The 24,520-nt window shown below is 55.6% G+C and overlaps 1 protein-coding gene across 1 annotated transcript; it reads right to left on the minus strand.

Annotated features, from left to right (window-relative positions):
- Nucleotides 1-19,507: 19,507 nt before the first annotated feature.
- On the minus strand, nucleotides 19,508-24,096 carry LOC111256746. Its single transcript, XM_022825245.1, has 2 exons — nucleotides 23,613-24,096; nucleotides 19,508-19,521 (listed from the first exon to the last, which is right to left on the minus strand). Exons 1-2 carry the CDS (start codon nucleotides 24,094-24,096, stop codon nucleotides 19,508-19,510), a joined length of 498 nt encoding a protein of 165 aa, XP_022680980.1.
- Nucleotides 24,097-24,520: the final 424 nt, after the last annotated feature.

Here is a 24,520-nt window from a genome sequence, read left to right on the forward strand (position 1 = left end):
CCAGTCCTCGTACTCGGGGGCTGGGCACCTATCTCAGTTCGGTGTGCCTTTGTGGCTCCGCCAGTCCTCGTGCTCGAGGGCTGGGCGCCTATCTCAGTTCAGCATGCCTACGTGGCTTCACCAGTCTTTGCGCTTGGAGGCTGGGTGCCTATTTCAGGTCGGCGTGCCTCCGTGGCTCCACGAGCTCTCGCGCTCGGGGGATGGGCGCCTATTTCAGGTCAGCGTACCTCAGTAGCTCCACCAGTCCTCGCGCTCAGGGGTTGGGCGCCTATCTCAGGTCCGTGTGCCTTCGTGGCTCCATCAGTCCTCGCGCTCGGGGGCTAGGCGCCTATTTCAGGTCGGCATGCCTCCGCGGCTCCATCAGTCCTCGCGCTCGGGGGCTAGGCGCCTATTTCAGGTCAGCATGCCTCCGCGGCTCCACCAGTCCTCGCGCTCGGGGGCTAGACGCTATATTTGTATCACTTTTACGACGGAAACAATACATCAAATTCTTAACCATTGGATCGATTACTTTAATAGCTTTAATGCTCGGGGGCTACTCCATATGGAGTGCGTCTTGCGACGCCCTGCATGTGCTTCCCTTCGATCTACAGGATGCCAGACATCCCTAAGCTCGGTAATCGCATAGCCATGCGTATTTGGTCATACGCTTGCGAAAGCTTCAATTTTTCTTCCGTTTTTTAGCAATGTGCAGCCTCTCCATCACTATGGCGACACCGTACCTTCAGTTGAGTACATTACAAGCTTCGTTGTGCATCCGTCAGGTTCCTGTTGGACTCTACATCGCTCGAGGGCTTGAGGGATAAGGGTACCCCTAGGTCGTAAGCCTATATGAGGCGGCCAAGGGCGCCCCCGAGGGTAATGCAACTCACCTCGACTCATCCCACCTCACATTAACCCTTCACACTTGCAACTAGCAATACAATCTACCAGAACACAGGACGTAGGGTATTACTCTCCGAAGGCCCGAATGTCGTGCATAAACCCCAGGTCCATGAGTAGGCCTTGGACGGCCCACCAAGGGACGTACTCGGACAAGATCAGAACAAGGATGGGCGTATCCTACTCAGACTAGTCAAGTATGTTTATGGAAAACTACTCAGGCCATTACCGAGTAGAACTCTGTAAAAGTACCCGACTAGGACTCAGACTTGTAACCCTGCCCTCCCATGTATATAAGGGCGGGCAGGGACCCCCCTCAGAAGGACATACCTCAACACACGAGGACAACTCCAGTTCATCAAATACAAACCAACACACAGGACGTAGGGTATTACGTGATCTAGCGGCCCGAACCTGTCTAAATCGTGTTCCTCGTGTCACCATTGATTCCTTGATTCTCGACGACCCTTACCGCATAAAAGACCACCTAGGGTACCCCCTAGGCGGGTTGCCGGTCTAAAACACCGACAGCTGGCGCGCCAGGTAGGAGGACTCATCGAGTTTCTCAGCACGAACTCAATGGCAAAGGTCATTATCAGGCCCGTCTTCTTCATCAAAGCCGGCGCCACCTTCATTTTTGGATCATGGCTTTGCGTCGCCGAAGGCTCGGGATCATTCCGGCGCCAGATCGTCGACGTTCAGGAGAAGAAACCAGAAAATCTGATCAGAAAAAACCAAGATTTCAAAGTCAACGAATTCGAGTTCGACTACACGTCGGATTCGACTTTGCCTCGGACTACTCCAACCCTCCGCTCAGGGGTCGGGCGCACCCGACCCTAGGACTCAGGGTTCGACGAGGCAGAGTTTCACCCCTCGGGGTCGGGCGAGGCGGAGTTTCACCCCTCGGGGTCGGGCGAAGCGGAGCTACTCCCCCAAAGGGTCGGGCTCAGCCGACCAAAGGACTCAGGGTTGGACTCGCCTCGGACTAGTTAGTCCCAGCCAGTGTCCAAGTCGTTTCGACTTCAGAGCGGTTCCCGCACGGACTCCGCAACGCAACCAAAGTCCACCAAGGTTTTCTTACTCGAACCCGATTCGAACTCGGGCATGACGAAGACGTCGACTTCGACTCGTCCTATTCACCAGAGATACCATTATCTGGTCCAGCCCAAGGATTGGTAATAACTTCGACATCACAAGGCAGATTCGTCCATTGGCCGGGATTGCGACCGCCTCTTCTCGACTGTGACTACGACTCGCGCCTCGTCGCCCATATAGACAACCTACCATATCAAGAAGGCGTTCCACTCACTTCCAACCGCGAGGAAAGTTCCACAGAAATTGCAACATCAAGGTCCGGAAGCTACTACCCGGACAGGGAGATACTTGTTATTACTCAGAATAACAACCCGGGTACTAGCCAGAACAGAACCCCCAGGCGATTAGCACAAATCGACAACATCTCCGAAGATGAGTCTACAGCTGACGCCCCTCACGATGAAACCTCCGAGTAGCGCAACCAAAGAAGGGCGCGCAACGCTACTCGAGCTGAGCGACGACAGTTGATGGCTACAAATATTCCCATCACAAATCTTGAATGGGCTTTCAACGCAGTCCAAGCTCAGGAGCACAATAATCCACTCGCGGCTATCGCCTCAATCAACCTTTTAACAACATTGATGCCTCAGGATAAGGATAACGCAGCCACGGCTCAACTCGTGCAGCGCGTCAACGGACTGATCGCACAACTCGCGGAGAAAGCTTACAAGCTACTCGACAAAGAATCACAAATCACGTGTGTTCCTCGTATCACATACCACCAAGAAGGTAGCAGGGGAGCTACAGACAATAACACCACCCCATGAAACGATAACGCAGTCAACCAACCTCGGTAACACAGCCAATGTCCAAGCAAGCATAAGGCCCCTGCTCGACATAAGGATGTTGGTGAGGTCAGCTACACCAACTCGATTAAAAACATCCGCCCTACTCGGAAGAACCACGAAATGTCCAACTTCAGTGATTTACGAGAAATTCTCAACAGTCGGCGCGAACGGGAAGTCGACAGCTACAACCATTTTCCTGCTTTCACAAACCGGGTAATGAAAACAAAATTACCCGATAAGTTCAAGCCAACTGGAATCACCAAGTATGATGGCAAGCAAGACCCAATTCAATGGCTACGATGTTACTCGCTAGCCGTCCAAGCAGCCGGGGGCAATAACGACACCAAAGTTATCCATTTCCCCATATGCATGGAACCCGCACCACTGACCTGGCTTGAGTCACTCAAACCCAAGTCCATTGACTCTTGGGCAGACTTGACAAAGGCTTTCACCAACAACTTCGCCGGCTCCATGGCTAGACCAGGCAACAAGATCGACTTAAGTCAAGTTAAGCAAAAAGAAGGCGAGACCTTACGCGACTATCTGCGATGGTTCTTCAAAAAGAAGGCTACCATAGTTGACATCTCCGAAACAGACATCATTGAGTGCTTCCAGAATGGACTCTATGATCGACGAACATACCAAGACTTCAGTCGCCGACGACCAGCTGATGTCAAAGAACTCAAAGTTATGGTGCAACAGTGGGCGGATGAAGAAGACAAAGAGTGAGAATGGTTCGGCTCCCACCGTAACCGCGGATGCGACAACAACCACAACAATGACCCATATAGAACTCGGCATACCGATGCTCGGAACACCTATTCGAGTAACCACAATCGCAAAAGGAAGCCCGGCAACACTGTTGCCGCCATGACCAACTCCGAGAAAAAGGGACACCGCAGAAACGATGAAGGGCCAACCTTCACTGAGCTACTCAAAAAGTAGTGCCCATGGCATCCGACTAGCAAGCACTCGGCGATAGACTGCTACAGCATGCGCCAAGTCATGCAAGACTTACCCGCACCACCACCCCCTGAAGAGTACACCAAGAAGAGAGTTAAGGGTAAGAATAAAGCCCGCAACGACGAAGATGAAGAAGGTGACTTCCAGACAGCTTAAAAAACCGTCAACGTCATTCTCGGCGGTATCCCAAGCACTGCATCCAAGCGAGCCAACAAACTCGTACTCAGGGAGATCATGGCCATCAAACCAACGGACCCTACACCGTTAAAATGGTCAGAAGTTCCAATTTCTTTCAACAGAAAAGATCAATGGACAAAATTTTTAGAACCAGGCCGTTTCCCACTAGTCCTGGATCCAGTTGTGGCAGGATCAAAGTTAACCAAAGTACTCATCGATGGCGGAAGCGGCCTCAACGTTATCTTCGCCAAGACATTAAGGAAGATGTGCCTCGACGTTACTGAAATGCTTACCCCAATGGATTCACCTTTCTACGGCATCGTGCCTGGAAACGCAGCTATACCACTTGGACAAGTTGTCCTTCTAGTCACCTTCAGCACTAAAGAATATTACCGTACCGAGTACATCAGATTCGAAGTCGCAGACTCAAGTGAACTTTCTCACTTTTTCGGTAGCCTTGCTACAAAGTTTCTGGGCTAGAACTCGCAAGAGTTGCTGTTGAAATAATCGTCTAAGTGCTAACCCCCTGCATTTTGCATTCGTGTAGAGTTACATCTCGCCGACGGCGTCTACGACCTGTACCCGGCGCCAGAAGACGAAGCTGTAGCTGAGCAACCGCTTCCAGAAGCCGAAGTCGCCCCAGCAGAAGACCCGTTCCCTCCCTCCTCGCTTGAAGGCAAGCCCCGGAGCATGAACCCCAGTTTCCCAAACTTGCGCATGCCTTCTTCATCTTGTTTGTGCATTTACGTATAGGAGTTGATTGCAACCGTAGATGCATGACTTAGATCCCTTGAGTTGAACACTAGCTGTCAGACCGAGTAGTTGCTATGCTTAAATAGGAAGCGGTAAAAGTCGAGTGATTTCCTGTCACTCGCGAGTTGTAGGAGTTGGTTGTTCTCCTTCTGTCACAACTATAAGGACGATGGGCAGGGCAGGGTTTTGGTTATCTCTTTGGTGGTCGGCTGATCGCCCCGTCTATCTATGGAACTTGTTAAGGCCTGACAGTGGTGGTGTTCGTGATCAAGTGTTTGAAAGTACTAACCTCATACTCAGTATGGGATGAGGAAGCCGAGTACTGGATTGAACCTAGACGTGAGCGGTCACCCCATTGTCCTTGGAACGGAGTTTCCCCTGTGGCCGCACGTGGTGGCAAGTGTGGTCATAGAACGACAGAGGCCGGGTCTGTGGAACATTGCACCAAAGGAAATGGGCCCGACACGGGTTAGGGAATTGATGGGGAAGGCCGACACAGGAAGCGACCCTCGGTGGTGCGCGGATGTCGTGTGGTTAGGTTCACCATGCATGGTTAAAGAACTCGAATCGATTTGTCTGCCTCTCACAGCTTGAGACTACTTGATCGCTATGCTACCCTGATTAAGAAAGGAATCTGATGATGACATGGTCTTGATGATGTTATATATACCCTTTGGTTGGTTCTTTGTTTGCTTAGAGTAAGTTGCTAACTTAGACCGGATAATGAACTTAGAATCTGAGGTAAAACCTTGAAATAAGGATCCACATAGTGCTTTTGGCAAACAAACCCCTCAGCCAAAGAGCCTTGCATGTCTAGAAGAGGTGGAGTAGTTTTAATCCCTGTCGGTTAAGTTTTGTTGAGCTTAGTAGCTCAGCCTTGTTGTGGTTTTTCTTTTTCAGGTGAACCCGCTGCTCCCGAGTCCGCTCCTGTTGGCACTTGGCTGCCCTAACTCCCTTCGGGTTGGACGGTCGAGTGGGATCCCTCCTCGGACGGCGAGGAGAGGGATCACTGACGTCTTGGCTGGCCTCACCAAGGACGTCCGACCCCGGTGCTAGCTCCGCTGTTTTATCTTTCCGCTGCTTTTGAACTTGTAAAACTCTGATGTTTGTTTTATTGTTGAACTAAACGGTCAAATTTGTTTAACTCAGTGGACTTGTTGTATTCTCTGGAACCGCTCACCTTCGTATGAGTTTGCTAACTCGTCCTGTTAAAGTGGTTAAATCGGATGAAATCCGACGGCACTTCGTGTTAACTCAGCTAAGGCATGAGTGTCGCGTGTTAGGCGACTTAACCATGTTTTAATCAAGCTAATCCGAAGTGGATCCGCCACAACATCCTACCATGCTATACTCGGATGGCCAGCACTCGCCAAGTTCATGGCCATACCACATTATGTCTACCTGGTACTCAAAATGCCAGGCCCCAAGGGGGAGCTCACGCTACGAGGACATCTACGGCGATCATACGAATGTGACACTGAAGCCGTGGAGATTGCGGCGACTACTCAAGCATCAAGTCCCATGCAAAAAGTTTTCACAGCTTCAAAGAAGCTCAATCCAACCGAACTAGAGATCCCGGAAAACAAGTCGGGGTCCACAAAGGTGAAACCCGCCAGTGAGCAAGACTTCAAATCAGTTGACCTCCAGACAGGTGATCCTTCCAAGACAGCCCTGATCGGAACAGGGCTAGATCCTAAATAGGAATTCGCGCTCGTCATCTTCCTTCGGGCCAACCATGATACCTCCAGTTGGAAACCGGCTGACATGCCAGGTGTGCCCAAGGAACTGATTGAGCATTCTCTCAATGTCGATCCCAAAGCTACTCCAAAACAGCAACGACTACGCCGGTTTGCTCAGGACAGACGAGAAGCAATCAAAAAAGAGTTAGCCAAGCTACTCGCGTCAGGGTTCATCAAAGAAATCTTTCATCCTGACTGGCTCGCCAATTCTGTGCTTGTTCGTAAGAAAAACAACGAATGGAGAATGCGTGTTGACTACACAACCTCAACAAACACTGCCCAAAAGACCCTTTCGGGCTACCCAAGATCGATCAGGTGGTTGACTCCACCGCTGGGTGCGCTTTGCTATGCTTTCTCGACTGCTACTCCGGCTATCACCAGATAAGCCTCAAAGAAGAAGATCAAGCCAAAACAGCGTTCATCACGCCCTTTAAAGCTTTCTGCTACAAAACAATATCCTTTGGACTAAAAAATACAGGACCAACTTATCAAAGGGCCATACAGATGTGCTTCGAAAGGCAACTTCACCGCAATGTCGAAGCTTATGTCGACGACATCATCGTCAAAACAAGAAACCGGGAGGAACTCATTGCTGACTTGGAGGAAACTTTCTCTAGTCTCCGCGCTTTCCAATGGAAACTCAATCCTACTAAGTGCGTCTTTGGAGTAACTTCCGGTAAGCTATCGGGTTCATCATTAGCCTTCGCGGCATTGAGGCCAACCCGGAAAAAATATCTGCCATCACAAACATGCAGGCACCAGGTAGCATTAAGGATGTGCAGAAACTCACAGGCTGCATGGCCGCTCTCAACCGGTTCATCTCGAGACTTGGAGAACGGGGACTACCCTTCTTCAAGCTTCTTAAACGCCAGGACAAGTTCAAATGGACGGAAGAGGTAGATGAGGCACTAACACAACTCAAAGACTTTTTGTCAAAGCCTCCTGTACTCACCGCTCCTTCTCCGAACGAAGACTTGCTCCTATACATCTTAGCTACTACTCATGTCGTCAGCACGGCAATAGTAGTCGAACGATTTGAACCAGGCCACGCTTACAAGGTCCAACGACCTGTATACTTCGTTAGCAAAGTACTCTCGGACTCCAAAACTCGGTATTCACCGATACAAAAGCTCTTATACGCTATTTTGCTCACCTCCTGAAAGTTGCGCCATTACTTTCAAGAGCACAACATCACAGTCATCTCCGACTTCCCGCTCGGCGAAATTCTCCACAACAGAGATGCGATGGGTAGAATCTCCAAATGGGCAGTTCAACTCGGAGCTCTCACATTGAACTTCAAGCCATGGATAGCCATCAAGTCCCAGGCTTTGGTCGACTTCATAGCTGAATGGACTGAAAATCAAGTTCCAACACCAGTCGAACGACTAGAACATTGGGTAATGTACTTCGACGGATCCCTCAAACTTGAAGGAGCCGGCGCAGGCGTATTACTCATCTCCCCCAGGGGAGACCAGCTCAAGTACGTGCTGCAAATATTCTGGGAAACACCTAATAACGAAGCCGAGTACGAAGCACTGCTACACGACCTTCGCCTCGCAATCTCCCTCGGCATCAAACGACTACTGGTGTACGGCGACTCTCTAGTCGTTATAAACCAGATCAATTAAGAGTGGGACCGGAACAAGTACAACATGGATGCTTATTGCAAAGAAGTCCGCAAACTAGAAACCAAGTTCTCTAGCTTGGAATTTCATCACATCGTCCGCGACAACAACGTTGCCGCTGACGTCTTATCCAAAATGGGCTCTACTCGCGCAGAGGTTCCAGCAGGAATCTTTGTACACGAACTGCGCAAGTCGTCCATATCCGACCAAGTCACACTGCTAGAAATCCCGACTGCTGACGTCTCTCATGAAATCATGATGATAGATGTCGACTGGAGGACACCCTTCATCGACTACATCAAATATCACCAGCTACCATCCGACAAAAATAAAGCTGAGCAAACCTCCCGGCGAGTAAAAAATTACGTTCTAGTCGGAGACAAGCTCTACAGGAAAGGTGCATCATCTGGAGTACTCATGAAGTGCGTCACCAGAGAAGATGGCCAAGAAATCCTAGAAGAGATTCATAGAGGAATCTCTGGCAACCACGCCTCTTCGAGGACACTAGTTGGCAAGGCTTTCAGAGCAGGCTTTTACTGGCCAATGGCTCTGGCTGACGCCAAACAACTAGTTCAGAAATGCAAAGGTTGTCAACTCTTCACAAAACAGCAACATGTATCGGCCTACAAGCTAGTCACAATACCTCCAACATGGCCATTTGCCTGCTGGGGGCTCGACATGATAGGTCCGTTACCAACTGCGCCAGGAGGATTCAACAGAGTACTCGTGGCAATCGACAAATTCACCAAATGGTCGAGGTCAAACTGGTCACTTGCCCCAAGGCAGACCGGGTCCTCGACTTCTTGGATGAAATCGTACACCGCTATGGTTTTCCCAACAGGATTATCACAGACCTAGGGTCAAACTTCAATAATCACGACTTTTGGGAATATTGCGAAAACAGCGGCATCGACATCCGCTATGTCTCGGTCGCTCACCCACGAGCCAACGGACAAGTCGAGCGTGCTAATGGCATGATACTCGACGCCCTGAAGAAAAGACTACATGACGTTGGCAACACCAGAGGTGGCAAATGGCTCAAAGAGTTACCAAATGCTTTGTGGGGCCTCCGTACCCAACCGTGCAAGACTACGGGGCTATCACCCTATTTCCTGGTATATGGCTCAGAAGCCATACTACCCGCTGACATCATGTGGCAATCACCATCCGTTGAACAATACGACGAAGAACTGGCAACAGAAACACGGCGAACAGATATAGACAGTCTAGATGAAACAAGATGCGCAGCACTAGTGCAATCTGCCAAATACCTTGATGGTTTAAGGCGTTACCACGACCGCAACGTCAAGGAAAGATCTTTTAACTCGGGCGATATGGTCCTTAAGCGTATCCAAGACACGTCAGGGTTGCATAAACTCAATTCAGCATGGGAAGATCCTTACATCGTATCAAAGGTTACGGGACCTGGATCTTACAGACTCCAAGAGCTTTCAGGAGAACAAGTACCAAACTCTTGGAATATAGAACATCTTTGTCGCTATTACCCATAGCAGCATCTGATTAATCACTTCAAAGCAATAACTCATGATGACTACTCGAGCTAACTGCCGGACTACTGACTTCAAGATACCTCAGCTTTGACAAGAGTTATCAACTCAACAAGGATCACTGCCGTGGTACAAAATCTCCGTATCAATATTTCTTTACTGAAACAAGGATACATCAGGTTACATATGAGTACAAGTACTCGGAATACACGAAGACTACAAGGAACTGCCTACTGGCGGGCTGCATTTAAGCCTCAGGCTTTTACTATATCACAAGGCCACTCAGGTCTGCCGACCACAAGAGGAAGGGCCCACATGCAAGGAAGCTACGCAAAACGCAGCCATACCCAGGTACCCTACCCAAGGCAATGCCAGGAACTCCAGCATTGCCACTGCCTTGACAGCGGCAATGATGAATCCGGCACGATGCGCCTAGAGGGAACCAAGGCTGCTCTTTTGCTAGCCTTGCGGAGCCAATCCAATCTACGGCCACACCTCCACCTCTCAGGGAGTAGGATAAAGACCGCGGCACTCATCACCAATCACTCGCGAGTTCGAGCGCGTACTCCACTGGATCATGAGCTGCAAGATGAGGCGTGCGACGAAGCCTCCTACGAGGATTCTTCTAGCATCGCGGCTATCCCTACGAGCGCAGGAGTCTGTGGAGGGAAGGTGGCCTCAATCTACAAGGAATCTTCTAGCACCGGTGCACTTTCTGATGGCTATCTACACTCAAATAGAAGCAACCGAAGGCAGTCCATCGTTGATCAGGAACTTGAGTTGGTTCGCTCACCAGATGGCTCTATTTATAGTCGAACGCCGCAACTACCACCTGCCCAAGAGTTACTATGCACCTGTGATCAATGAGTCTGACAACTCCTGACTCTGCCCACGTGACGGTACTTATTCCACAAAGGACAAAAGAGTACAGTACATTCGTGCATCCACAAAGGACAAAGGAGTACAGTACACCCGTGTCCCTCAAAAGACGAGTACTCGGCAGCATTACGACTACTCGACACTCGGGACTACTACAAGCCAAGCGTGGCCTACGCTCTCACAATTATCTCGGGGGCTTGGACTACTCCGACCCCCTGCTCAGGGGTCGGGCACATCCGACCCCTGGACTCAGGGTCGGGCGAAGCAGGGTTTCCCCGTGAGGTCGGGCGAAGCGGAGTTTCCACCCTCGAAGGGGTCAGGCTTAGCCGACCCCAAGACTCAGGGTCGGGCGAGACGGAGCTCCTCCCCTAGAGGGTCAGGCCCAGCCGACTCCAGCACTTTGGGTCGAACAAGATGGAGTGAAACTACTCTTCGCAAGACAACAAACTTCAAGCAACAAGTCCAATGGCCAAGTATTCATTTATCAAAAGTATCATTCAAAGTACTCGACAAAAATACAAGAGTACATACAAAGCTCAAGGCTCTTCTAAAGAGACAAACTCCGACATCTTCGATGCAATAGGCTCTGCCTCCTCGAGGTACTGCGCATATGCTTCTTCTGTGCAGTTGCGAGCCACGCCATCACCAGCTGCCGCCAAGTCTGCCCTCGGATAGTAGGACTTCACAACTGCAAGGACCTATTTGCAAATAGTTTTGCAAAGTCCCGCCACTCTACTCGTGGCAGCATTTAATCGCTCGACTAGTGATTGCAGCCCTGCGCCTTCTTCCACGGGGGCTATGGCATTCACCAAGTCTTCAGCTGCTACAGTTAGCTCCTGGAGTTCGCCCTGAAGTCTTCCCATGGTCTGGGCATGATCTCTGCATGCCACCATGGCCATGGCAAGCATCACGCCATTTTGCATCTTTCGGTCCCGCTGATGTTCGCAAGCAGCTTGTGCTTCTGTCAGCGCAGCCCGAAGATGTTCGGCTTCATCCGCCACTTGGTCGTGCGCGTTTCTCCAGTCGAGAACTTGGCTCCTTGCAGCTGCCTCTTGCTTCTTGAGCTCTACAAGACAAAAAACTCAACCACAGCCAACTACTGTTGGACACACCCAGAGTAGGCAAAATGCTTACCTTGATACTTCTTGTTCAGCGACTTGTAGCGGCTCTCCAGTTTTTGCTGCAGAACCGCGTGATCCGTGCGTTCCACGGCAAAAGACTTTGCCCCAACTTCATGAACCCTCAGAGCTTCTGTCAGTCGGGCACGTTCCTGCTCCAGTTGATGACTTCATTCCTAAAAAGTCCGAGTATGGAGTGCTGAATTTCAAGCCTCACAACTACTCGGGTCATGCAACAACTCAACAAGGAATTTTACCTGGAAGCTCCAGAAAACATCGGTGGCCTTCTGGAACTCCAAGTTGGATGGCAGGGTGACCACCGGTCTTTGAGTACTTTCCGCAAGATGAGGAGTTGTACCCAAAATGGCACCTACATCATTTATCGTCAGTCAACCGCCTGCTATGACTACAATAACAAGACTGCAGAAACATACCTGGAGCAGTTGCTTCTTTGGTTTTCTCAACACTCACTACGGCCAATGATCCGCCAGCAGATGCGGATAAGGCATCACTTCCGGAACCCGATGCAGCGGCGGGAACTTCCGCCGAATGGATGACATCTTGAAGCATCGACATGGTAGCTCCAAGACGACCGGCGTCAACCCCGAGCACCTCCTCAACGATTAAATCCTCAAAAGGAACAGATAGTATAGTCGGGGGATCCGACCCTACCTCTGCCTCCACAGGGATAGTTTCTTCCGTATACCTGCATCAAGACAAGTCATTAGACGACTTCAAAATGACTTAAAGATATACACCAGGTAAAGTAAGCTCACCGAGTCGAACGTGGCGAAAGTCGCACACGTTTCTTCTCGACAACAGGTGGCCGAGTAATTGTCGCCGCAGGAACAGCCGCCGGCATCGTCTTCTCGCCAAGACCTGTAAAGCAAAGGTCAAGACTACAAATCCACTTGGATCAACGAATCCAGCCGGGGCAGAACACTTACCACTGGCGATCACACTGGACAGTAAAGAACCAGTAGTGAGTACTGGCGACACTTCCTTTACAACACCCGCTGATTCAGCAGGTAACCCCAGGACCGCCTGGTCAACAACGGGCGGCATGGCAGCCGATGGAGTCGGCGCGGATAGCTCGGGGGCTACTCCAGTTTCTATTAATGGCACCTTCTCCGGCACCATGTCAACAGATACATTACCGACTTCTGGGTCGGTCACGACTATTTCTTCAGAAATAGCCTCATCATCACCAAGCGCCGTATCTACAGCCTTTACGAACAAGATAAAATTCGTCGCATCAATAGCAAGTTCAAATTCATCAGCTACAGATACGTTCACGACTACATACTTTGGTACCCCAGGACTTCTCCGGTGTTGAAGCAGACTTAGCCGCAGACATCTTGCGGACTACTCTGCATCTCTTGATAGGAGGAGAAGGCTCGTCCTCCGACTCCTCAGCAACAGCTCCTAACTCTTCTTCCGACTGCGCCAAGTAGCCGGCAAGAACTCGAGACTACAAACAACAAGTCGGTATCATCAACAAATATCACATAAGTCAGAAGAGAGAACAAGTCAGGTGCAAAAGACATACCACTTCTGGCTCATACCAGGCGTCATACTGACGCAGAGCCGCATGGATTACTGGTACTCCCTGGTAGTTCCTTAAAAACTTGGCCAGCAGCGCCTCTACATCATCATCGGATATATCGTCATCGGACATACGCGATGGATCTTTAAGACCTGTGTACTCACTTCCCGAGTAAGCACGTTTTTGAAGCGACTGAACTCTTCTCTTCAGAAAGCTGGCCGCCACATTAATCCCAGTTAGCCCGAGTGCCTTCAACTCGGTGATTTGCTGCATCAAGTGATCCAGCTCGGGAGTATCTTCAGGTTCGTTCACCCAGTATTCTGCATGCTTGGGCGCGTGACCAGTCACCACAGGCAAGCGAGGTTCATGGTTCCCGATGTAGAACCACCTTTCTTTCCACTCTCCATGGGAGTCAGTCAGATTATACTCAATATATGTGTCGTTGTCAAGATCAGCGGATCAGGACTTAGACTAGTAAATTTCTTTTATGCGCGTGAGCCTCAGATGGTTGCACGGGAGACACGGATTAGACTGGTTCGGGCAAAGGGAGCCCTACGTCCAGTATCGGGGATGTTCGTGTTGCCCGCGCGGGGATTCTGTAGTAGGGGGTTACAGACAGGCGAGAGAGAGACTGGTCCCCAGGTCTCTTTTTCGTGTTCTTAGGAGAAGTGTTGATCTCTTGGTCTGCCGATCGATCCCCCTTCCCCGGCTCTAGGTTCCGCCTTTTATATCGCAAGGGGCCGGCCGGAGTTACAATTGGGAACCGGGTAAAAGGTAAAGAGTGAGATGGTAAAAAGGTCTGGCGGGAAGGGGGGCAGAGGCCCCTGGCGCCCGACGTCCTGCCGACCCTGAACGCGTGCCGTCATGCATGTCCGAAGGGGTGGCCGCCGGATGGCAAGTGTTGCAGCTCTTCGCAGGTAGCTGTTTCGACGTTCGTAGGTATCGGGATAGATCATGATGAGGGGGTTTCGTCGTCACCCTGCCGTCCATTATGGAGGACGGTGGATACCGCCGCTCTGGCGATAGCTTGTAGAGAGGGGGAGCTTCACGCCTGTTCTGCCGTTCGCGCGGGGCCCGAGGACGGGGCTGCTCCTAGCTTGCCTCCGGTCGCCGCAGGTCATGAGTGCTTTGTGACGAATAGGAGCTGGCCGCCAATACTGTAGCTCGTACAGGAGGGTCGTGCGCGGGTACTTGCGCCGGGTTGCGTGGGGGGCGCGGTCGCCCTGCGCTCTGCCTTCTCTGCGGCGCATTTATGGTGAGGCCGACGGGGGGCCCCACAGGATTTGTTTGTCTATGTGGAACGTATCCGAGGAGGATTCTGACCCGTGGGCCTCAACGTGCCCGACTCCTTCGCTCGAGGTCGGGCGAGGCGGAACTTTCGTGGTACAGGGTCGGGGGCTCCCGACCCTGGGGGCGCGGTCGGTCGAGGCGGAGACCTTGCGGAGGGGGGTCGGGCGCTCCCGACCCTGACGCTGGGGTCGGGTGAGGCGGAGACTTGACCACACTTCGGTGGGCCTGGGCCTTCATGTTTGTTTCTTTAAGCTGCGCGTTTAGGGGGTCGTTAATATTTCCCCCCAACAGTAGCCCCCGAGCCTGTGGTGGAGCAGGAGTGCTCCTCCGGAGGCTCCTTTCGCTTGTTTGCCGTCGGTTCCTGTATCATGGCATGCTTGTTTCATTATTCGCCATGCTCGAGAGAACCTGTCAATTTGTGACCACACGTGTGGTAGTTTTTTGCGAGGCTAGCCCCCGAGCTCCTGCTCGTTGCAGGAAACTGATCGGTAAGCCAGATCAACTTTTTTTATCGTTGCCCCTCAAGCGACCGTTCGCTGGGACGGAGGGGTTGAGCCGGGCCACATTATCCACGTAGGACGAACCGTGGTGCTCGTTTGAGCTGCAAACGGGTAAGTTCGAGTGGAGTCCCGGTCCCCGTTCGGGGGGGTCCGGCTCGGGCCAAGCTGGTGGCGTACTCCAATTTCCCGCCAGTCAGTTCATATAGTTCTCGGATCCGTTCGATTGGACCTGAGGGCTCGTTGCCTTTCCCCGTGGAAAAACCATGAACTTTATACTGAGCGGGACTCGAATGTGAGATTGGGGCGCCCTTGGCGTTTGCTCGCCTGGGTGTTGGCCGCTAGCGGGCCCGTCCCTTCTCACCCCTTGCTCGGGGATGTCCTGGGGCAACTGTCGAACCCGTGTTGGGCCAGTTTTCGAACCCCTGGACCGTATCGGGCCGTAGGGGCGTTTTCAGCCCTGTATCCCTTTCTTACCTCCCTGTGGGCGTCGGGCCGGAGCGGAGCGGTTGATGTGCCAGAGCCGGTTGTGCGAAGCGTCGTGGGCGCGAAGCCCGGGGAGTGAAGATAGGATGTTTTTTCGCGGCCGATCGTGCGCGCGATTTTCGAAAGGAAACGGGCGTGGCAGGGGCGTACCTGGCGCCGCATTTATGGCGGCCGGGGCGTCGGTTTGGCTTCCCCGGTACTCTTCCTATAAAAGCTGGAACACGCCGCTCTGGTTCCTCTCCTTTCACGCTCAAGCCTCCTTGCCTTCCTAGCTCTCCTGCGCTCGCTTTGTTTTCCTTGTTCCCGTTGCCATTCGCCGCGCGTTTCGTCTTCGTCTTCGTCGGTCTTGTTCCTTCTTTGGTGATGGCTTCCTGGGGAGTCTCCCACTTCACCGCCAAGCGCGCCGAAGGTCTGGTGCGGAAGGGGCTCCTCTGCGAGAGGACGGCGGCGGACGAGTGGAGGCTGCCGGAGACGGAGCAGGTTCCGTCGCCGCCCGCCGGCTACGTCGTCTCCTTCGCCCATTTCCACGAGCGGGGATTCGCCTCCTCTCCAAGCCGTTTCTTCCGCGGGCTGCTCCACTACTACGGGCTCGAGCTCCAGCACCTCAACCCCAACGGGGTCCAGCACATTGTGGCGTTCGTCGCGTTGTGCGAGGGATTCCTGGGGATCGAGCCCCACTTCGAGCTGTGGAAGTACTTCTTCACGGTGAGCCTCTACCAGAAGACCGGGAAGGCCGAAAGCCAGCAACAGTCGCCTCCGGTGCCGATTGGGTGTGCCGGCATCCACCTCCGTCATACTCGCTCCAAGGAGTATATGACGGTGAAGACCTCTGTGTCCCATAAGGGGTGGCACAACCAGTGGTTCTACGTGAAGAACTACCCGAACTCCCCCCTGCCGACGTTCACCGGCCGCACTATCGACGCGACGCCGACGTGTGGGCGTACGGGCCGGTGGAGAAGGAGAAGAAGAAGATCTCCGACCTCCTGCAGGCCATCGGGCAATTGAAGCGGGAGGGACTCACTGGTGCCAGTGTCATCGGCGCATACCACGCCCGGCGGGTGGCGCCGCTGATGCTCCGGATCCGGCCCCTTGGCGTCATGACCCCTGACATGCCGCCCGAGGGCACCGTCCTGGCGATAGGCGCGCTCGCCACCTCCGAGATCCAGCAACGGCTCCGGGAGGTGCTGGAGGACAAGGATGTCGAGTACCCGGTCCCCGGGCACCCGCCGATGCGCCCGGAGCAGGGCTTCGTGGACCTGGTAAGGCGTCTGGGTCACTACTTCTCCCCCCTGATGTTCTGCCGTCTCGTTGTTCCGATGTGGATCCTCTTTTTCGCCTCACAGGGCTCGCTGACCCGGGTTAAGGACTCTCTCCCGCCGGTGCCGGAGGATGCCGCACGGAGGGCTCTCAACCGTTTCCAGGCGGAGAAGGACAAACGCCGCAAGGACAAGGAGATGGGGAAGCGGCGGCAGAGGGCCGCCAAGGAGTACCGACGGCGGCAGAGAGGGGCGGTCGTGTCTGACGACGACGACGACGATGAAGAAGAAGAGGAAGAAGAAGAAGAGGAGGAGGAGGAGGAAGTGGAATTGTTTGCCCCCCATTCGGGGGCTTTAGTGATTCGCGACGCACCCTCAGACGGCGGCAGGGGGTGTGGCGGCGGGAGCGCCCGTGCGGGATCCGGCTCCCCCCGGTCCTGGGGCCGTGCCTCAGGGGCCGGCGCAGCGCGTGCTCCAGGAGCCTGCGCGGACCACTCCTCAGGGGGCGACGCAGGGCGTCCCCCGGGGGTCGGCACAGGATCCTCCCCAGAGAGGGACGCGGGGCGCCCCTTCAGGGTCGTCCCAGGGCACCCCCCAGGAGCAGGCGCGGGGTGCTCCTTTGGTGCCGGCGAGGGATGTCGCCCCGGCGCCGAGCCGGAGCGTCCCTCAGGGGCCTTCAGAGCCCGCCCCTACCGTAGTCTCGGGTCCGGCGCGGGGCGCCCCTCAGGAGTCCACTCGGGGGGCTCCTCGGGGATCCGTGGGGGCTGCCCCCGCCGCCGTGCCTGCTGGCGGGGGGCAACGGGGTGGCGACAAGCGGCCACTGCCAGACGCCCCGGGGTCGGCGTCTGGCTCCGAGTCGAAGCGCGCACGCCGCCCCTGCGCTCCGAAGGCGTAAGTTGACTTTCTCCGCACGTCATCTTTTCTTTCTCCTTTCATATGTTTCTGTTTGACGCCTATCCGTTGACGTTGCAGCGCTTCTCCCCGTGGCGTCAGCCTGCGGCTGGCGCCCAAGAAGATGCTGCGGTCGTCGTCCTCCTCCGGGGGACGGGCCACCACCCTGCCAGCGGCGACAGGCGGGGTTCCTGGCGTGGCCGCAGGTCCCCCGGCGGAGGTGGCCGTTGAGGAGCCGGTCGTCAGGACGGCGGCGGGGTCAGCCGCAGGAGGGGGAGCGGACCCCACTCCGCCGGCGGCCCCACCGGTCGTTCTTCCAGCTTGGGTCGCGATTCCTCCGGGCCCACAAGCCGGGGAGGTGATTGACCTCGACGCCGACGAGGCGGAGGAGGCGGAGACGGCGGTGGGCAGGGCGGATGCCCCCGCTGCCGTGGCGAGGTCGGAGGCAGAGGGGGCGCTGGCTCCCGAGGGTGCGGCGGCGGTGAAGGCACCGGTGTCGGAGGCCGAGGTCTCCGTCCCGGTTGCTCCCACGGGGGTGCTTCCGGCGGCTGAGATGGAGGTGCCCACAGAGGTGCCGTCGGCGGCCGTGGTGGCGACGGGTGTGCAGGTGCCGGAGCCGCCGGCGGATCTGGGGGATTCTGGCGTCGTACTGTCGTTGTCGACGACGACGTCAGAGTCAGGCCTTGTTCCGCCCTCAGCTTCCTCCGTCCCCGGGGTGTGGAGAGGGCACATCCTCCGCTGGACGTCCCGCGACGACCCGCCGCGGCGCCTTTACGCGCTGGATGATGCCACCGAGTGGCATAAGTGGTAGGTGGTGCATGGCGGCGTCGCCCGGGCTCAGGCGGCGCTGACCTCGGCGTTGGGAGCTTTGGCCAACACCGTAGTCCCTGGCAACCAGGTATGTTTGCTTTTGCCGCTCGGTGATGAGCTCTTTTATTTTTACTTTTTTGTCTTACCGTCATGTTACTTTGCAGGCTCTTCAGGAGGCCAGCCTGGAGAAATCCGACTTCCTCCGGCGGCAGCGAAACCTCTGGGAGCACTATAACACCGAGAGGGAGCGTTCCAGGGGTCTGGCCTTGCAGCTCGGTGCTGCCCAGGGGGCCGTTCGCGACCTGGAGGGGCGCGAGCAGGCGGCACTAGAGGGGGCGCGACGTGCCGAGGCCAAGCTCCAGGCTGTCGCGGAGAAGGCCCGCCTCGACCTTGAGGAATTCCAGGCTGCTATGGAAAAGGCGCGCCATGACGCCGAGGGGCTAAGAGCCGCTGCTACCGAGCGGGCCCACCGGGACGCCGAGGAACTGGCGTGGCTGAGGGGGGAGAATGCAGCCCTTCGAGCGGAACGCGACCAATTCCGTTTGCAGGTGGACGGGCTCCAGACTGCCGTGTCCCTCAGTGTCGCCCGGGAACACGAGCTGAAGGCCAAGGCCGACGGTGAGGCTCTTTCTGCTTTTGTATTTCCGTGCTGTTGGTGTTTCGTTTCCTTTAACTTGGTGAGGTTTCTTTGATCGGCTCCTGCAGAGGACCTTGCCAGGTTGCGGGTTTTGCTCGACGAGGAGCGCGGTGAGCATGGCGCCTTGCGGGATGCGGTCCGCGCCGTCTGCGAGGACTTCGGTGTCGCTCCGGAAGAAGGGTCGAGCTCGCTGCCGGCCCGTGTTCTTGAAGTGCGCCGTCGCCGTCGTGAGATTGCTGTGGACGCGCTTCACCTCGGTGTGCGGCGCGCCTTCGGGGTCTTCGGCTCTCACTATGCCGACATTAACTTTGTCGGGATGAGTGAGGGGTACTGCGTCGGCTACACCGACGCCGAGCTGGACGAGATTGACTCCGCGGTGACTGCACCGGCGGAGGCCCTCGCGAAGCTTCTGGAGGATGAGGCCGTCCCCCCTGCCGACCCTGAAGCTGCTCCTGCCGGTCCCGAGGCCTCTGCTGCCGCCGACCCTGAAGCCGCCGCTCCTGTTGGCCCTGAAGCCGCCGCTTCAGCCGACCCCGGGACTACTGCTCCAGCCGACCTTCCTGTCAATTAGCTGTACCGGGCTTGTGCCCAAAAAACGTTTGTATTTAAGTCAGTCGTTTTGAACTTGTTTGCGCTGGCCATACGGGCCTGTTCTTATGACTTTTTATTCTGTGCTAAGGAAACCGTTTCCCTTTGTTATTCCTTCGGTTTTTTGAAAGCGTTTGGATGCGTTGCCGGGTGCGTCAGTAAGTTTTTTGATGAGCGAAGGTACCGTAGCCGCTGGGGCATAGGCTTTTTCGCAGTCCGATCGTGACTTGGCTGAGTACCGTTCACGCATCCTTTTCTTTCTGCATCCAAAGGTTTTTCGAAAGGGAGTGGCCGGTTTTCCGAAAGAAGAAAAAACGTTTTCTTTTTGGCGGTGCCCAGCGGCTGGGGTCCGAGCCCCCGATAGCCCCCGAGGGGTGTTCGATCCTGGGGCCAGGCCAGGGTCGGATACCCCTGAGCTTAAAAGAAAAGGCCTTCTTGTTTCGTGAAGGTCAAAACTGGTAGCCCCCGAGGGGTATGCGACCGTGGAACGAGGCCAGGGTCGGATACCCCTGAGCTTAAACGAAAAGATCTGAGCCAAGGTGGCTCAGGGTTTCTTTTTAGCAGAAGAACAAAACTGGTAGCCCCTGAGGGGTATGCGACCGTGGAACGAGGCCAGGGTCGGATACCCCTGAGCTTAAACGAAAACGGGGGCAAAGCTATGTATAACTTATAAACAAGAGCTATGGGTAGAAGCGCCTTAGCTGTTCTATGTTCCAGGCGTTGCTGAAGATCTGCCCGTCGGGAGTTGCCAGCTTGTAGGTGCCTGGCCGTAGCACCTGTGCGACGATGAACGGGCCTTCCCATGGGGGAGTCAACTTGTGCCGACCCCTGTTGTCTTGGACGAGGCGGAGCACTAGATCTCCAACGTTGAAGGCGCGGCCTTGTATCCTGCGGCTGTGGTAACGCCGTAGGGCCTGCTGGTACTTAGCCGAGTGCAGGAGGGCTACGTCTCGCGCTTCGTCGAGTTGGTCTTGTGCGTCCTCGAGCGACGCCTGGTTTCCCTGTTCGTCGTATGCTTTGACCCTTGGTGATCCGTACTACAAGTCGGTGGGCAGGATGGCCTCGGACCCGTAAACCATGAAGAACGGGGTGAATCCTGTCGCCCGGCTGGGAGTCGTCCTCAGGCTCCAGAGGACTGCTGGGAGTTCCGCAACCCATCGTCCGCCGAACTTTTTAAGGCGGTCGAAGATCCGTGGCTTGAGACCCTGGAGTATCATGCCATTGGCTCGTTCGACTTGCCCGTTCGTGCGGGGGTGCGCAACTGCCGCCCAATCCACTCGAATGTGGTGGTCGTCGCAGAACTGGAGGAATCTCTTTCCGGTGAACTGCGTATCGTTGTCGGTTATGATGGAGTTCGGGATCCCGAAGCGGTGGACGATGTCGGTGAAGAATTGTATCGCCTGCTCGGACTTGATCTGCGCCACAGGCCTTGCTTCGATCCATTTGGAAAACTTGTCGACAGCGACGAGTAGGTGGGTGAAGCCCCCGGGCGCCCTTTTGAAGGGTCCAACGAGATCCAACCCCCAGACCGCGAACGGCCACGTGATGGGGATGGTTTGCAACGCCTGTGCGGGCAGATGGGTTCGGCGGGCAAAGAATTGGCATCCTTCGCAAGTGCGGACTACCTGGGTAGCATCCGCGATCGCGGTTGGCCAGTAGAAACCTTGCCGGAAGGCATTGCCCACCAGTGTCCTTGGCCCAGCGTGGTGACCGCAGGCCCCGGCGTGGATGTCCTGGATCAGCGCCCTTCCCTGCTCGATCGGGATGCAGCGCTGGAGGATCCCCGTGTGGCTTCGCTTGTAAAGCTCTTGGTTGATGATGGCGAAGGATTTCGCTCGGCGCGTGATCCTGCGGGCTTCGGTCTTGTCAGTTGGGAGCGCGTCGTGGATAAGGTACTCGAGGTACGGAGCTCTCCAATCGGTCGGGGGGTCGGCCCCCGCCGCGGGACCCGCCTCGATTTCCATAACCGCGGGGTCGGAGGGCTTGGCTTCCGCGGCCGGGTCGGGTGGGGCGGCGTTGTTTCCCTCGGGATTGGTGTTCGGGTCCGGGATAGGTGGCGTATTGCCGACCTCTCCTGGCTCGGATCCCGACCCCGAGGCCGGGCATGCCTCGCCGACCCCTGCTGGCTCCGGGTAGCGGATCGAAGGCTTCAGCTGGTCTCTAACGAAGACGCCGTCAGGGACGGGCGTCCGGCCAGACGCCGCCTTTGCGAGCTCGTCGGCGGCTTCGTTGAAGCGCCTTGCGACGTGGTTGAGCTCCAACCCGTCGAACTTGTCCTCGAGCTTACGTACCTCGTTGCAGTAGGCGGCCATTTTTGGGTCATGGCAGCTCCATTCTTTCATGACTTGTTCGACGACCAACTGGGAATCGCCTCGGACGTCCAGTCGACGGATGCCCAGCTCGATGGCGATGCGAAGCCCGTTGAGAAGGGCTTCATACTCAGCGACATTGTTGGATGCAGGAAAATGGAGGCGAACCATGTACCTTATGCGTACGCCCAGCGGAGAGACGAAAACGAGGCCCGCTCCGGCGCGAGCCCTCATCAGCGACCCGTCGAAGTATAGCGTCCAAAACTCCTGCTCTTCTGCCACCGGCGGCGTTTGCACCTCCGTCCACTCGGCCACGAAATCGGCAAGTACCTGGGATTTGATGGCGGTGCGGGGGACGTAGGTGATACCCTGGTCCATAAGCTCAACCGCCCACTTCGCGATCCTCCCTGTTGCATTTGGGTTCCGGATTACCTCACCAAGCGGGAATGAAGAGACGACTGTTACCGGATGGGAGGTGAAGTAGTGACGCAGCTTCCTCTTCGTGATGAGGACGGCGTAGACGAGCTTCTGGATCTACGGATATCGTGACTTGGGTTCGGACAACACCTCGCTGATGAAGTATACCGGGCGTTGCACCTTGAGAGCGTGCCCCTCCTCCTCCCGCTCCACCACTAGGGCCGCGCTGACCACCTGGGTGGTCGCCGCGACGTAGAGTAGGAGGGCCTCGCCGTCGGCCGGCGGAACCAGGATTGGGGCCTTCGTCAGGAGGTCCTTGAACCGGTCAAGCGCCTCCTGCGCCTCGCTGGTCCACTCGAAGCGGTCGGATTTCTTCAGGAGCCGATAGAGGGGGAGTCCTCGCTCGCCGAGGCGCGAGATGAAGCGGCTTAGGGATGCTAAGCATCCCATGACGCGCTGCACTCCCTTCATGTTCCGGATCGGCCCCATGCCGTTGATGGCCGCTATCTTCTCCGGGTTCGCCTCGATGCCGCGTACGGAGACGATGAAGCCTAGCAGCATGCCCCTTGGGACACCGAACACGCATTTCTCTGGGTTAAGCTTGATATGCTTATCCCTTAGCCTTTCGAAGGCTAGCTCCAGGTCGGGGACAAGCTGATCGCTCTTCCTGGATTTGACCACGATGTCGTCGACATAAGCCTCAACGGTTCGCCCGATGAGATCTCCAAAGCACTTAAGCATACATCGCTGGAAGGTAGCCCCCGCGTTTTTGAGGCCGAATGGCATCTTAACGTAGCAGTAGGGGCCAAAGGGGGTGATGAAGGAGGTGGCGAGTTGGTCGGCCTCTTTCATCGCGATCTGGTGGTAGCCGGAGTATGCATCGAGGAAGCTGAGTGTTTCGCACCCGGCTGTCGAGTCGACTATTTGATCTATACGCGGCAAAGGGAACGGATCATTTGGACACGCTTTGTTGAGACCGGTATAATCGACACACATTCTCCATTTCCCATTCTTTTTCGGTACAAGAACAGGGTTGGCCAACCACTCGGGGTGGTGTACTTCCTTGATGAAGCCGGCCGCCAGGAGCTTTTCGAGTTCTTCGCCAATGGCCCTGCGCCTTTCTTCGTCGAAACGGCGCAAGCCCTGCTTCACCGGTTTAGAGCCGGCCCTGATGTTCAGGGAATGCTCGACGACTTCCCTCGGGATGCCTGGCATGTCCGAGGGCTTCCACGCAAAGACATCGCTGTTTGCGTGGAGGAAGCCGACGAGCGCGCTTTCCTATTTGGGGGATAGGGCTGCGCTGATTCGCACCACCCCTCCGCTGGAACAACCGGGATTGAGGGGGACTTCTTTGATACCTTCGGTGGGCTCGAAGAGGGTTCCTGACTGCTTGGCGTCGGACCGGTCCTCAATGGTTTCCTCAAGCTGGGCCACCATGTCGCCCGAGACGGTGGTAGCCGCGGCGTACTCGCAGCACTCGACGTCGCACTCGTATGCCTTCTGGAAGGTCGTGCCGACGGTGATGACTCCGTTGGGTCCCGGCAGCTTGAGCTTGAGGTAGGTGTAGTTGGGGATTGCCATGAACTTCGCGTAGCATGGGCGGCCCAAGATGGCGTGGTAGGTTCCGCGAAAGCCCACCACCTCGAAGGTGAGGACCTCCTTTCTGTAATTGGAAGGGGTCCCAAACGTGACGGGCAGGTCGATCTGCCCGAGGGGCGTCGCCTGCTTCCCTGGCACAACACCATGGAAGGGGGCCTTGCTAGGACGGAGACGGGAGCGGTTGATCCCCATGGCGTCGAGGGTCTCAGCGTAGAGGAGGTTGAGGCCGCTTCCCCCATCCATGAGTACCTTGGTGAGATGTGTTGTGCCAATGATGGGGTCGATGACGAGAGGATAGCGCCCTGGGTGCCGGACGCGTCCAGGGTGGTCGGATCTATCGAAGGTGATGGCCGGCGCGGACCAATCGAGGAAAGTCGGGGTCGCAGGCTCGGCGGCGTAAACCTCCCGACGCTCTAGCTTGTGCTGGCGCCTGGTGTCGTACGCGGCGGGGCCCCCGAAGATCATGAAGCAGCCGTCCACTTTAGGAAAGCCGTCATCCTTCTCCTCCTCGCCCTTCTTTTCCTCGTCGGGCTTCCGTTTCCGATCACCCTTCACCGGGTTGCCCACGAATAACCTCTTCATGAGGTTGCAGTCTTTGTAGGCGTGCTTGACGGGGAACTCGTGGTTCGGGCACGGTCCCTCGAGCAGCTTGTCGAAGAAGCCGGGT

Source organism: Setaria italica, chromosome III (genome assembly GCF_000263155.2).
Source record: "Setaria italica strain Yugu1 chromosome III, Setaria_italica_v2.0, whole genome shotgun sequence".
NCBI classification, from domain to species: Eukaryota; Viridiplantae; Streptophyta; class Magnoliopsida; order Poales; family Poaceae; genus Setaria; species Setaria italica.

Bases quoted from the DNA above. Each gene is read 5' to 3' on its own strand.
- LOC111256746 (XM_022825245.1), bottom strand. From the start codon at position 24,096: ATGGATGGGGGAAGCGGCCTCAACCTCCTCTACGCTGAGACCCTCGAC.